The 14010-nt window shown below is 39.3% G+C and overlaps 2 protein-coding genes and 1 long non-coding RNA gene across 14 annotated transcripts in view; 1 reads left to right on the top strand and 2 right to left on the bottom strand.

Moving 5' to 3' along the window:
* The window catches only part of LOC310760040, a 592410-nt gene that overhangs the window by 542849 nt on the left and 35551 nt on the right, over nt 1–14010 (bottom strand). The gene's annotated exons all lie outside the window — the stretch shown is intronic.
* The window catches only part of AKAP7 (A-kinase anchoring protein 7), a 76669-nt gene that overhangs the window by 30567 nt on the left and 32092 nt on the right, over nt 1–14010 (bottom strand). For all 6 annotated transcript variants that reach the window (XM_083607800.1, XM_083607801.1, XM_083607802.1 and 3 more), the window contains exon 6: nt 9409–9521. In XM_083607800.1, the coding sequence (XP_083463926.1) occupies nt 9409–9521 (113 nt within the window). The remainder of the gene's footprint in view (nt 1–9408; nt 9522–14010) is intronic.
* MSH5 (mutS homolog 5) lies at nt 1411–8315 on the top strand. Of its 7 annotated transcripts, none has more exons than XM_083607664.1 (4): nt 1411–1818; nt 3619–3667; nt 4125–4146; nt 5247–8315. In XM_083607664.1, exon 4 carries the CDS (start codon nt 5275–5277, stop codon nt 7738–7740), a length of 2466 nt encoding a protein of 821 aa, XP_083463790.1. In that variant the 5' UTR covers nt 1411–1818; nt 3619–3667; nt 4125–4146; nt 5247–5274; the 3' UTR covers nt 7741–8315. The 7 variants fall into 7 exon arrangements, with proteins under 7 accessions (XP_083463790.1, XP_083463792.1, XP_083463788.1 ...); XM_083607666.1 differs by lacking the exons at nt 1411–1818; nt 4125–4146 and adding exons at nt 1828–2120; nt 4272–4345; XM_083607662.1 differs by lacking the exon at nt 1411–1818 and adding an exon at nt 1828–2120.

Genomic DNA, 14010 nt, shown 5'->3' with positions numbered 1-14010 from the left:
AACTTGATAGCTGGATTATTAGCCAGCAAGACTGATGAGTCCATTGCAGCTGCAGAAACTTAAGTACTATATTTAAATGCCATACCTAAAGCAGTTGCCCACTCTCCTAGCGTCTTTTTGTCTGTCAGTAGTAGAGATCTGTGAATGAAAACCTGTAACCAGCTATAGATCACTTCTGTTGGGTCAGGATGCACATCAATACAGAGAAATCCTATACTCAAGTTGATTGGTACAATACATTTTGTCTGGTATAACCAGTAAATGGTATCAGCACAACATTAATTAAATCAGAGATTAGCATTATTGGGCACCTGTCGAGGTAAACAGCTGGCTCCTGATTATTTAATGAGTATTATTCCATTAAAATACTGGCATACCATAGGCATATAAATTTGGCTTGGTCATTTAAAATAAGCAATTTTAAAGACAAGTAATAGAAAGATGCTATGGTCAGCTATTTCAAATTTAATTCTACGTATTGCATGGTTCCTTTATCATATCTGTTAGAATTATTCAGTGCATTATAGAATTGCCTTCTTGGAAAACTACAGCTGTCCTCGTCATTGGTAGTCTTTAGGTATCAGCTAAATATATACTTGTTCATCTGTGTTTTGGGGAGATAAATGTTCCAGCAGTTGAAATATGTTGCTGCAGTTTTAATTTGGGTTCTGTTGAATGCAATGAGTTTTTTTAATTGCCTTTAACGTAATAATTTTTTAATAGACTGTTTTTATTAACGCTGTACACTGCCCTGGGCTCCAGACTGGAAGGAAAAGAAATACAGAAATAGTAGTAGTAGTTGTAATAGTAATAATAATTCTGCATTTCTTTTTATTCAAGTACTTTTGAAGAAGCTTTCTGAGGTAAAAACAAAGCAAGTGTGTCAGAATATATTTGGACAGAATATTTGCTCACTGTTCAAAATATTACTTTGCTTTTCCCAATTCTTGAAATGTCACTGACATCTAGTGGTAAATGATGTTAACTCCACAGGAGTCATCTCTTGATAACCCCTAATGCAACACTGACTCTTATAACTCAAGTATAATTTGCAGAAGTTAGTTAAATATCTGCAGGATCAATGCAATACAATGATTTAAAAAACCTTGCTGATTTAAAGCTATGTCATACTGGCTCAAGCTCTTCAAAGCCAGAAAACTGAAAAATAATGCTAATGCCTTATCAGACAGGCCCTGTGATCCATATTGATGTTGTGTAATGTCACAAATTATGCTTCCTCAAAATGTGTGTTCATGTGTGGTTGTGAGATGTGTGCATGCAGTTGAGGGTCTGCAGTTGTGAGGTGATGCCTACAACAGTTTCTTAGAGCCAGTGTGGTGTAGTGGTTAAGAGCGGTGGACTCGTAATCTGGTGAGTTCCATTCCCCGCTCCTCCACATGCAGCTGCTGGGTGACCTTGGGCCAGTCACACTTCTTTGAAGTCTCTCAGCCCCACTCACCTCACAGAGTGTTTGTTGTGGGGGAGGAAGGGAAAGGAGAATGTTAGCCGCTTTGAGACTCCTTCGGGTAGTGATAAAGCAGGATATCAAATCCAAACTCTCCTTCTCTTCTTAGTTTTCCAAATGTGCCCACAGGCCCCCAAAACCTAGCAACTTCTGCACCGCATTGTCATAAACTGTAATTAAACTAAACTAAATTAAATTAAATTACTAGCAGACTCCCTCTGCAAAAGCTGTGATAATCTCTACGTTTATTTTATTTCATTTATTACATTTATATTCCACTTTCTCTCCATGGAGCTCAAGGTGGCCTACACAGTTCTGCTGCTCCCCATTTATCTTCACAGCAACCCTGTGAGGTAGGCGAGGCTGAGTTTGAGTGACTGGCCCATGGTCACCCAGCGAGCTTCATGGCTGATTGGGGATTTCGAACATCAGTATTTAAATTACAAACACACCACGTATTATTTTGCCAGTAGTTACTACCATGGGTTTTAATGGGGCAGAAAAGTCTTTTTACATTTGAACTTTTGACATTCATAACTTCACCAAAGCCATGAAGACATGTCTTCCTTAACAAGCTTGAATACCACACAATTTACCACACAATTGTAAAGAAATATGCTTGTATAAATACTGGAGCAAAAACTGTCACTTTGAGGTATATACTCCCAAGTGTTAATCTTCAGCATTTCTGAGACAATTTTTACTGGGTTTGCAAGGTGACATATTCATAAACCTCACATATGTCATGTTTCAATCTATAAGCTCAACAGGTATCATTTTTAGAAGCTATAGAATTTTTATCTATTTAAACAATGTATATGCCACTTAACTACAATTACTTTTAAGCAGATAATTTTGAGGCTTTTGGTGGAACCTGAACTAAAGGGGCACTGCCTTAATACAATATCCTGACAGGACAAATATCCTGTTACACAGTCTATGGAATATTGAGGAAAAACATACCAGAATTACTCCATAACTGGCAAGGGACATTTCGTTTTATATGCAGTAGTATTTTATGAGGGAAAACGGAAAACGTTAAAGTATCTAACCGTCCCCTCCCACAGCAGGCTGGAATGGTATAGTCCAGCAGTGGTTATATTATGAGGGAGCTCTGGTGTCCCTCCACTTCTTTTTTTAAGCTCTTATTCAGGCATCTTTGTCTGCTTGAGGGGACATAAGGTTTGTCTGCAGTAAAGGGATATAAACCAGCTTCATAGTATCCTATAGCCTTGTCTAATTATAATCTCTAGCCAATGTTACAATAAGAGAGCAACAGAAACATAATTCACAAAGCATTTTTAATTAGTTTTCAAACCAGGGTTGATGTTTTCAACCTAATAATAGTAATAATAATAATTTATTATTTCTACCCCGCCCATCTGGCTGGATTTCCCAACAGAATATTAAAAACACGATAAAGCACCAAACATTAAAAACTTCCCTAAACAGGGCTGCCTCCAGATGTCTTCTAAAAGTCAGGTAGTTGTTTATTTCCTTGACATCTGATGGGAGGGCATTCCACAGGGCAGACGCCACAACCGAGAAGCCCTCTGCCTGGTTCCCATGATCGTTATAAGGCCTGCCAAACCTTTGATGGGTTTTGTGGCTTTTCAAACATTACGTACAACCATAATCTGGTAAAGCAGTCAGACAACTATTTCCAAACACACGCACAAATTCATAATGAGTTTTATAGAAACTAGTACACCCAGTTTGAGAATAAGACCCCAAATGGATCATGTTGATTCACTCAACGGTTGGATACTGATCTCTTATCTAACCACTATATCATATATGCTGAAACACTGAACTCAAGAGGCCTCACATGCATGTGATTAACTATGTTTTCGTATTTAATATTCTTCAAGCTCTCTACTTGTTCTGTGTAGAAGGCAAACTACCTTGTTCACATTTTTCATGTTATTTTGCTTGCAAAAGCCATGTTGTAAAATATTACTTTCATGCTACAGAATGAGGAACCTCCTCTTAATTATACTTTCTAGTGGTTAGTCTCATATCAAAGTCCAGCTCACTCTCCTATACATTCAAAACCACTTCTTGAACAGTTTATTAGCTACCTTTCATATTTCTATAAAGGTCCAAAAGCATCTGATTCTACCTATTCTGTATAATCTATCTGTTTTCTCTAGACTCTTCAAATAGTGACCGTTCACAATTAGCAACTTAAGAAGAATTCAGGTAAGACTATTACGGTATGCTGACTCTAAACTTACATGAGGCTTACATTCTTGGGATAGTGCCTAAAGCCAAAATGATGTATGGTCAAAACACACTAGGGGCAGTGGTGACTGGGATTGCAAAAGTTTTTTTTCCCCTGGTGTCCACCCCTTTTTTATTTTTTTATTTTTTCATTCCCCGCCCCCAAGCATATAAAGCTGAATGTGCACAAGTTAAATGACTATAAGTTGTGAGTTACCTGTATCGTCTTCACAAAACACTAACTTACTTAATCAATCAATCAATCAATCAATCAATCAATCAATCAGAGAATCCTTCTGGTGCCTTTGTGTCTAATAATCTTGTGGAATTTTTGAAAGTCTTTCTTTTTTTCCCGAATGTAGTTGTAACAGTTATTTTTGTTGTTAGACAACTGTTGTAACAGTTATTTTTGTTGTTGTTTGTTTTGTTTCTATAGCATATGCAGCAAAGAAAGAAAGGTAGGAAAGGGCGATGTTCCATTTCCCTCTTTCCTCGTTGCAGACTCACTCATTCACTTCCATCAATACATATGCAATACCTCTCTTCATTCATACCATTCTCTCTTTCATTTACAACTTTGAAGCATACCACATTGCACACGTGAGGAAATGCTCAAACACAGAAGTACCACCTGATCTTTCTATCATACATATATATGTAAGCAGATACTTTACCTTACTAAAAAGGTAAAGGTAAAGGTACCCCTGCCCGTACGGGCCAGTCTTGACAGACTCTAGGGTTGTGCGCTCATCTCACTCTATAGGCTGGGAGCCAGCGCTGTCCGCAGACACTTCCGGGTCACGTGGCCAGCGTGACAAGCTGCATCTGGCGAACCAGCGCAGCACACGGAACGCCGTTTACCTTCCCGCTAGTAAGCGGTCCCTATTTATCTACTTGCACCCGGGGGTGCTTTCGAACTGCTAGGTTGGCAGGCGCTGGGGCCGAGCGACAGGAGCGCACCCCGCCGCGGGGATTCGAACCGCCGACCTTTCGATTGGCAAGTCCTAGGCACTGAGGCTTTTACCCACAGCACCACCCGCATCCCTCTTTACCTTACTACACATAGACAATAATGTTGAAAAAACATTATAGTGTGATTGAGGTACCTATTTCTGCAATTTTAAGGTGCTACTTTGTGAAATTGGCTATTAACAAAACTTGTTATTAGGGAAGGGTTCTGCAGTGGAAGTAAAAATGTGAATTTGTTTAAGGAAAGTGACACTCTTTGCTTGTCCTCAACCAGGTCATGAGTGTGGTATTGCAGTAAATGTGCATCTCAGAACTAGACACCTGCCTTAACACTGCAAACTAGATACTCCTTGCCTACCAGAAGTGAGGTCTTGGGTGATCTGCCCACTTTTTTTCTGCAACTGATTAGGAGACATATATAGTGAGAGGGGAATGCATAGAGTAAGAAAAAATATAACAAGGCCATGTAAGAAATAAGAACAGTGATATGATAGGTTTGGAGAAATAGCCAGATGGGAGGGGTAGCTTTCTGAGGAAAAGTGGGGGAGTTAAAGAATGAAACACTAAAAAGAATGTTTTGTTTACCCAGCCACGTATCTTCTAGAATTCTGTTAAAAATGAGTGCTACTGCTTCTTTTGCCACCAACTGCCAGCCCCAACCATTGCCTACCATTGATCAAGAAGATGAACAAGAACAGCATGAGATCTGCATGTGTGTATTGTGGTATGGAGGAGAGCTGGGTATTGCCTACTATGACACTGGAGACTGCTCTATCTACTTTATGGCTGACACACCAGACAATGAAGACCTTAAGCTGCTCCAGAAAGTGGTTGATGAAGTACTTCCCAAATACATATTAAGTAGTGCTAAGCAAGATTATAGCATAGCCAAATTCCTGTCCAATTTAGGTAATACTATGGGAGAACATCAGGAAGGAGGAAAGCCAGAGGTTGTCCTGTATCCAAATATGGATTTTGGTTTAGAAGTAAGCAAGCAAAGGATCCTATCGAGGCAATTCCCTTTTGTCCCCTCTGACATGACAGCAACTGAGAAAATCCTCTATTTGTCGTCTATTATTCCTTTTGAGAGCCCACTCGTGGTAAGAGTGCTAGGAGGATTGTTGAAGTTTCTTGACAGGAGGAGGGTTGGAGTTGAACTGGAAGATAGTAGTGTCAATGTTCCTATCCTTGCCTTTAAAAAGTTTGTACTGACAGATATCGTACACGTGGATCAAGATGCTTACTCTGTGCTGCAGATATTTAAAAGTGAAGTGCATCCTTCTGTGTATAAACAAGCCAGTGGGAAAAAAGAAGGACTCAGCTTATATGGGATTCTGAACCACTGTAGATGCAAGTGGGGAGAGAAGTTGATGAGACTGTGGCTCATGAGACCCACGCGCAATTTGACAGAACTGAACAAACGTCTTGATGTTATCCAATTTTTCCTGTTAGCTCGGAATCATGAAATAGTTCTGACCCTACAGGAATGCCTCAAAAATATTAAAAATGTACCCCTGATTCTTAGGCGCATGGCTGTTTCTAACACTAAGGTAAGTGACTGGCAAGCACTGTACAAAACCGTTTACAGTGCTGTGTGCCTCAGAGATACATGTCGCTCCCTGCCCAATACCATTGAGCTCTTCCAGACTATTTCACAAGTCTTCACTGAAGATCTACACTATATTGCCAGCCTAATCAGCAAAGTGGTAGATTTTGAAGGCAGTATCTCAGCAAACCACTTCACTGTCAGACCAAATGTAGATCCCACCATTGATGAAAAGAAACGAAAGCTGATGGGGCTTTCAGCCTTCCTTACAGAGGTGGCCCGAAAAGAACTAGAGGACCTGGATAATAGGATTCCATCCTGTACCGTTATTTATATTCCCTTAATAGGATTCTTACTCTCTATTCCACGGCTGCCCACAATGGTGGAAATGAGTGACTTTGAGATTGAGGGACTAGATTTCATGTTCTTGTCAGAAGAAAAGCTTCACTACCGCAGTGCCAGGACAAAGGAACTGGATAGTTTGCTTGGTGATCTTCATTGTGAAATAAGGGATCAAGAAATACTGATCATGGACCAGCTACAGACTAAGATTTTGGAAAAGTCTGCAGTACTTAGTGATGTGATTGAATACACAGCACACTTAGATGTGCTGCTCTCTTTAGCAGTGATGGCTCGTGAGAATGGATATATCCGTCCATGTTTCTCTCACTCCCACATGATCCGTATTAAGGATGGAAGGCATCCACTGATGGAGTTATGTGCAAAGACCTTTTTCCCCAACTCAGCGGAGAGCACTGAAACGCATGGCCGGATTAAGATCCTCACCGGACCCAATTCATCTGGAAAGAGTGTATATTTAAAGCAGGTAGGCATTATTACATTTATGGCCCTAATTGGCAGCTACGTTCCTGCTGCTGAAGCTGAGATAGGGGCAGTGGATGGAATCTACACCAGGATCCATAGCAGAGAGTCAGTATCTCTAGGACTGTCCACTTTCATGATTGATCTTAACCAAGTAGCCAAGGCAGTAAACAACGCCACTGAAAGGTCTTTGGTGCTCATTGATGAATTTGGCAAAGGCACAAACACAGTAGATGGCCTCTCTCTTCTGGCTGCTGTGCTAAGGTACTGGATTAGACAAGCAACCCAATGCCCACACATTTTTGTTGCCACTAATTTCCACAGCCTGATGCAGCTGAATCTCCTGCCTGACAGTCCTCTTCTGCAATATCTGACTATGGACACCCACCAAGATGGAGATGAACTTGTGTTTTTCTACCGGATCAAAGAAGGCATGTCCACTGTCAGCCATGCAGCTAATATTGCAGATTTGGCTGGCATGCCACCTAAATTGATTGCCCGAGGAGTAGAAGTGTCAGAGTTGCTCCGCAATGGGAAACCCATCCAACACACTGACCATTCTTCAAAGGAGAAACAGTTGCAAAGTTGCAAATCTCTGGTAGATAAATTCCTCTCCCTGGATCTCGATAATCCTCAGCTGGATTTAAAGGAGTTTATGAGTGAAGAGGTGCTGCCCTCTTCAGCAACCATATTGCACCCTATTAAAAAGGCATAACATGTTCTGAATTGCTTGTGCTTAGTTGGTTATGACAAACAAATGAAACGGGAGTCCTTGCTCAAGTTAATTCATCTATAGATGTCAAAGAAGCCTGCACAACTTGTGACCCACCAAAATGAATGCAGCCAGGTATACCACTTGCTTGACACACTACCACAATGTAGTGGCAGAAATGCCTTGGGAAAGGCAGAAGGAAAAGGATGCTTGAAAGTGCTCATGTCCTAGGAGAGAAAACTGCTAGGGATCTTTAGACAACTCTCTCTTCACTGCATTACTTAGGTAATGAAGAAATTCTATAGTAACAATAAGCGATATTTGGAAAGATTATTTGAAAGAGAAGCATACATCTTCAGGTGCATAATACTAATAAATATAAAAAAAATAAATTACTTTAAATAATTGAATTGTTTATTAGGTAAAATTAAATAAGACTATTAAAATATTATATTTGTGTTCTAAGTTCTATTCATTGTTATTGTTCAGTTTTACATAAACTTTCTCTTTACTGTTTAAACAAATTATTGTTGAATAATATGAAAAAAAGAATAAATATGAACTTAAGTATGCCTTAAGTATGTTTATTATACTCTAAAAAAAAACCTAAAACAAGCTACACAACCAATCAATGTTGAATTATTATAAAGGAGAGAAATTTGGCAGATTATTATCCATAGTCTCAGAACACATTCAGGAGAAAATTGGTTAATATAAATCATGATAATACTTTAAATGTTTATACACTAGACTGAGGAGATATAATTTAATTGCTGCAATTCAGTGTGGACATTTGCATTAGAGTTTTACTAGCATAGTAGAAGAAATAACCATTCCAGGAGGAATCAGTTTAATTAGAAACAGATTTTTTAAAAAAACTTCTCTAAAGTGGCTTTGACCAAAACTAAGGGCTGTGCCTTATCAGAGTAACCATTAAGCTGTAACCCTCATTGAGTGTGTTTAAAAATTCCAGTTTGGTTTCCAACATGCCTCATCCTTACTTTGATCCTCTGGTTGGTGAATAAGTGGTCACAGATTTTCATTTCACATTAAGAGTTCTTGTTGCTGGATATTAGTAAATGCTACCACATGCAGAGAATCTCTCTCCAGCGTTACTGACAGCGAGTGTCTTACTTTTAAATCACCCAAAGCACTGTCACATTATCTCGCCCCCATCAATATTCAGGGAGTTTGCCACAAGCCAACCCTCTGGAACAGATTTGGAGAGGGCATAGAGGGAGAATTCTTGCACTAATGGAACAAATGCCTTGGATACTACTCAAAATAATATATACAGTGGTAGCTCAGTTTACGAACTTAATCCATTCTGGAAGTCTGTTCTTACACCAAAACCATTCTTAAACCAAGGTGTGCTTTCCCTAATGAGGCCTCCTGCCACTGGTGCCCTTCCACTGTTTGGATTCCGTTCTTAGACCGAAGTAAAGTTCTCAAACCGGGACACTATTTCCAGTTTTGCGGAGTTTGTAAACCAAATCGTTCTTAAACTGGACTGTTCTTAAACCAAAGTACCACTGTATTTTTAAGCATCACTACTTGACTTCTGGGTTACTGTGTTTGGAAATTTGAACCTCCTTTATAGTACAATTTCTTAAAGGTCATAGCATTCCCCCACCATTTGTACAGATATTGTGATGTACAAAGTGACTGCACCTGTTTTCGTAGTTTTGGCGATTTTGACAGCTTCATGAAGGTCAAGTGAGGCTTAAAAGCTTTATCATCTCCTGTGACGATGCCCTTTTCTTTAAATAGCTTCCTCACAATATCTAGGTAGGCACAAATGAAGAAACTTTTAAAATTCCAAACATTGTACAGACTATAAAGTTTGATAAAATTATGAATGATAAAACAAGACAGAAACGAGAACAAATGTTCAGATAGAGTCTAATTTAAACTTACAAGCAAACCACAGAATTACGCACTTGAAACTAGATACACATTTTAAAAATTGCATATTTTTTAAAAATGGAAAGAGCCAATCTGCTATACTCGTTAGTGCAACAAACCCACCTTCCTAACATAGCTTTGCAGCAGGTGAAAAGCCCTCAAGGTGATGGTTACATGTGTTGTTTTACATCTGTCACAATTAATTTCTGCCCAAATTTGTACCACCTAAGACTAAAGTTTGCCAGGTCAACACTGTTCTAGGCATAGCAATGTTGACTCACACTGTTGTACCAGTGAAACATAATAGAACTATATAACTGATAGCCAGTAAAACAGCATAAACTGTGGCATTTAGACTAGCAGGATCAGTTGCCATGAGGTGTTGGTTTTATTGTGTTGAGTATTTTTTTACCATATTTACTCAAGTCTAATGCGCCATCAAATCTAATGCATACCTCAATTTTCAGAACCTTGAAACCAAAGAAGTATTAGCTGGTGAATGTAAATGTGGTATTGAATCTAATGTGAACCTAAATTTTCGCAACATAATTTGGCCAAAAGTGGTGAGCATTAAATTTGAGTACATACAGGGTTGTTGTTTCTTGTATTTTGTACTGATCTAGTGTCTTAGGCTGGTTGAATTATTATTTTGGCGTGATGGGGGGCGTTGTTTGTTTGTTAAAACTATAATATAGTTTAAAAAGGAAAGCTCAATAAAGGGCTTCTATTAGCCTGCCATAATCACCACTGGGTATTGTTGTTGTTGGGTATCAGATCAATACTGGACACTTATTTTAATACCTATGAATTATTGGTATTTCCCATCAACACCTGTTGACAGACATGCACTTCTCTGTTTGAATTAATTGCTTGAAAATATTGTAAATCCATACAAACCTTCCATGCAAAGAAAGCAGTGACATTCAAAGATGTTAAGAAAGCTGGATTCAGTTCTAAGCACTGCCAGTAACATGCATTTTGGCTTTCAACAAATTCATTAAAAAATTGTCCAGTAGTACCTTAGAGACCAACTAAGTTTGTTCTGGGTATAAGCAAACTTAGTTGGTCTCTAAGGTGCTAATGGAAAATTTTGTAATTTTTTTTATTTATTTCGACTGCGTCAGACCAACACAGCTACCTACCTGAATCTAGAATCATGGAAGGCACACGTTGAGCCGCATGAAATGGAAGTCCACCAACCTCACAAAGAAACTTGCACAGGTACAGACTGATATCTCCTTTCTGACTAAATGCAAGAACCTGGACATTATACCTAAGGGTCTTAGAATTAAGAACCCTCTACAATCCACCTATCCTACTGAATATGTAAAGAAACTATGCCACACTCTCGCCAAGAAGCTGCTCAAACATCTGATCAGCGTTCTGTACTCTAAACAGAAGCAAATACAGGAGGAATGCTCTGTACTGGACAAGGTACCTGAAGAAGTATGCATGCACACGAAAGCGTATACCCAGAACAAACTTAGTTGGTCTCTAAGGGTGCTACTGGACAATTATTATTTTTTATTTCAACAAATTCATGTATGTGTATTCTTATGGATACTTTTTACTGCATTGCAGGGGGTTGAAAGATGACCCTAGGGGTCCCTTCCAACTCTACAATTTGTATACACATATAAAATCAACACATGTAGTACAACATGTGCTAACTCATACTGATTTCTTTCTTATTGATCTCTTTGCACGAGAGCTGCTATACAAATATTAAGCGAAACGTGGTGATTGGTATTATCACTATAATACTGATTCTGCACCATGTATATAGTTCGGAGTCTGCACAGGAATTGTTGATAAGTGCACCTACTGAAGACTGGGGCCAACATCTGGGTAAAGCTTCTGGAGTCTATCGCCATATATGGGAGCTTTCCACCTTATTAACATCTAGTCTGATGTTAATACGCCACTTTCTACCATGTGAAGCTAATTATTACCAAATGAAAAAGGGTTGTGAGATATCTTACGATTCCAAAATATTTGTGCTACTGTGCTTTGTCTTGAGCTTCCTGATTTTACCTTTTTTAAAAAGCAAAGAAGTCAGAAAAATAAATCTGGCTGTTATGGCCTTCTGGTACCATGTAGATCCCTAAAATAATTAAGAGGTGTGTGTTGTCAAACAAAAAGTCCTTAGAGGAACAGCTGCTGATCATTGTCCCACAAACATAGGAAAGGGTGGAGCTGGGGCATTAAACAAAAGCTTGCTCAAAGAGGAGGGGAAAGCTAAAAATGGCTTGTTATCAGAAGGTGGATTGCTGCACCAGTCTGTAAAAGTCTTTAAAATGACTGATTAGCAACCCTAAAAAAGCAGTTTGGTTGTCATTGGAAATAAACCTACTTTGAATTAGCATAAATATCTCTACATGTGACAGTTAAAAGAACTAAAGCTCTGTTTTCCCAAATCAGCAGGGTCAATGCTTATTCTATTTTAGTGAAGAACTGTGAAAAAATCATTGCAGAGACTGAATTCTATCACATTTTTTTAAAAAAGGCAATATGGGAAGAGTGGAGTTGTTTACTTAGTGTAACAGTTTTCAAATTGTGTTCTTATGTTGTTTGACAAAAAGAACAGAAAACTTAAAGGTTTGCAGAAATATATTTCCAACCGTTTGAGTTTATCCTGAGGAAGGGGTGAAGAGTTGAGTCTTTTCTAGGTCCAAAAGGCCTGACTGGTACCTTGTACAAAGTGACAATATTTCCTTACACGTCCTCCCCACCTCCACTCCTAAATAATCTACAACATACAGGATTCAGTGGCAGATATGCATGGGTTTAATCTTTTGAAGAACCTCTGTGTAAGAACCTGAAAATAACTCAGGCAATGATCAATTTCAGAAGGACGTTTATTTTGTAAGCCTCTTCATATGAAGAAAATAAAGGTAATCATACTTATTTCAAAGATATACATAAAGATGCATTTGATTCCCTTCATTTAAGTCTTTTCATCCTAGGGGGATAATAATAATGACAAAGCTGACATAATTGTTTTCTATTAAAGAGTTTTCATATTAAAGATAATGGGCTACATGCATGCTTCATTAACCTCTGCAGAGGCACTACTCGGATAAATTTAGTTTGTGATATTAAAAACTCATTTCAGAATAATGTTTGTAGTATCTCAAGATTGCAGCATATCAAACTTATGTTAAAAAGAAATCAGTATTTATATTAATGTTGCTACTTGAAAAATGTCAATGGAATGTGCCGTTTAGTTGTGTTTATTACCAGCTGTATTTACAGCGAAAGTAAGTCATTTGGGAATCTTCAGGATGATTAGAAAGAATATTGTTTTGTGACAATGGTACAATATTACATCTCTATTACTATGTTTGGCCTTGCTTCTGGGTGTAGAATGCTTATAGCATTAAAAGAAGAAAAAGACCATGGGAGATGTGAGTTTCCGCACTGAAGACGAGAAATATACAGAAGGCAGATTCACCAAGTGACTAAACTGCTCTAGAGGAAAGGAGTGCAGAGGTGGGCACGCCTGACTGGCATTATCCACTTAAGAAATCTATACAACCAGTGCTGCTTTCCTAGTCCCCACTTACCTGTTAGTAAGCACCACTGAATTGAACAGGACTTACTTTCCAAGTGGACACTGTGAGTATTGCATCCTGAGCAAAACCAGGTTAGCTAACCTGTGACTCTGCAGATGACTAAAACTCCCATCATTCCTGACTACTGAGCATGCTGGCAGGGGGTGATGGAAACTGGAGGCCAACAATAACTGCAGGACCACGAGTTAGCTGCCACCCCCACACTCAAGAAAATAAAGATTAAAATATGTATTTGTTTCCAACTGCCACAGCAAATGTTGACATTACATGTCCATAACTTCAATATTCAAATCTTTTCTATAGAGTTTTGCAGGGGCTACTGCATGTGGAAGGGACGCGGGTGGCGCTGTGGGTAAAACCTCAGTGCCTAGGACTTGCCGATCGTATGGTCGGCGGTTCGAATCCCCACGGCGGGGTGAGCTCCTGTCTTTCGGTCCCAGCTCCTGCCCACCTAGCAGTTCGAAAGCACCCCTAAGTGCAAGTAGATAAATAGGTACCGCTTTATAGCGGGAAGGTAAACGGCGTTTCTGTGTGCTGCGCTGGTACTGGCTCGCCAGAGCAGCTTCGTCACGCTAGCCACGTGACCCAGAAGTGTCTCCGGACAGCGCTGGCCCCCAGCCTCTTAAGTGAGATGGGCGCACAACCCTAGAGTCGGACACGACTGGCCCGTACGGGCAGGGGTACCTTTACCTTTACTGCATGTGGAGAGGGTTTTTATCCCTTTCCTCCCCTGCCACAAGTCCATACTTTGAGTATGACTTTGTTGGATTCAACTCAAAGAGATAGAGGGTAT

Source organism: Podarcis filfolensis (assembly GCF_964270895.1).
Source record: "Podarcis filfolensis genome assembly, chromosome: 3".
Taxonomy (NCBI): domain Eukaryota; kingdom Metazoa; phylum Chordata; class Lepidosauria; order Squamata; family Lacertidae; genus Podarcis; species Podarcis filfolensis.
The sequence above is the reverse complement of the archived record's forward strand: the minus strand, read 5'-3'. Positions and strand labels throughout refer to the sequence as shown.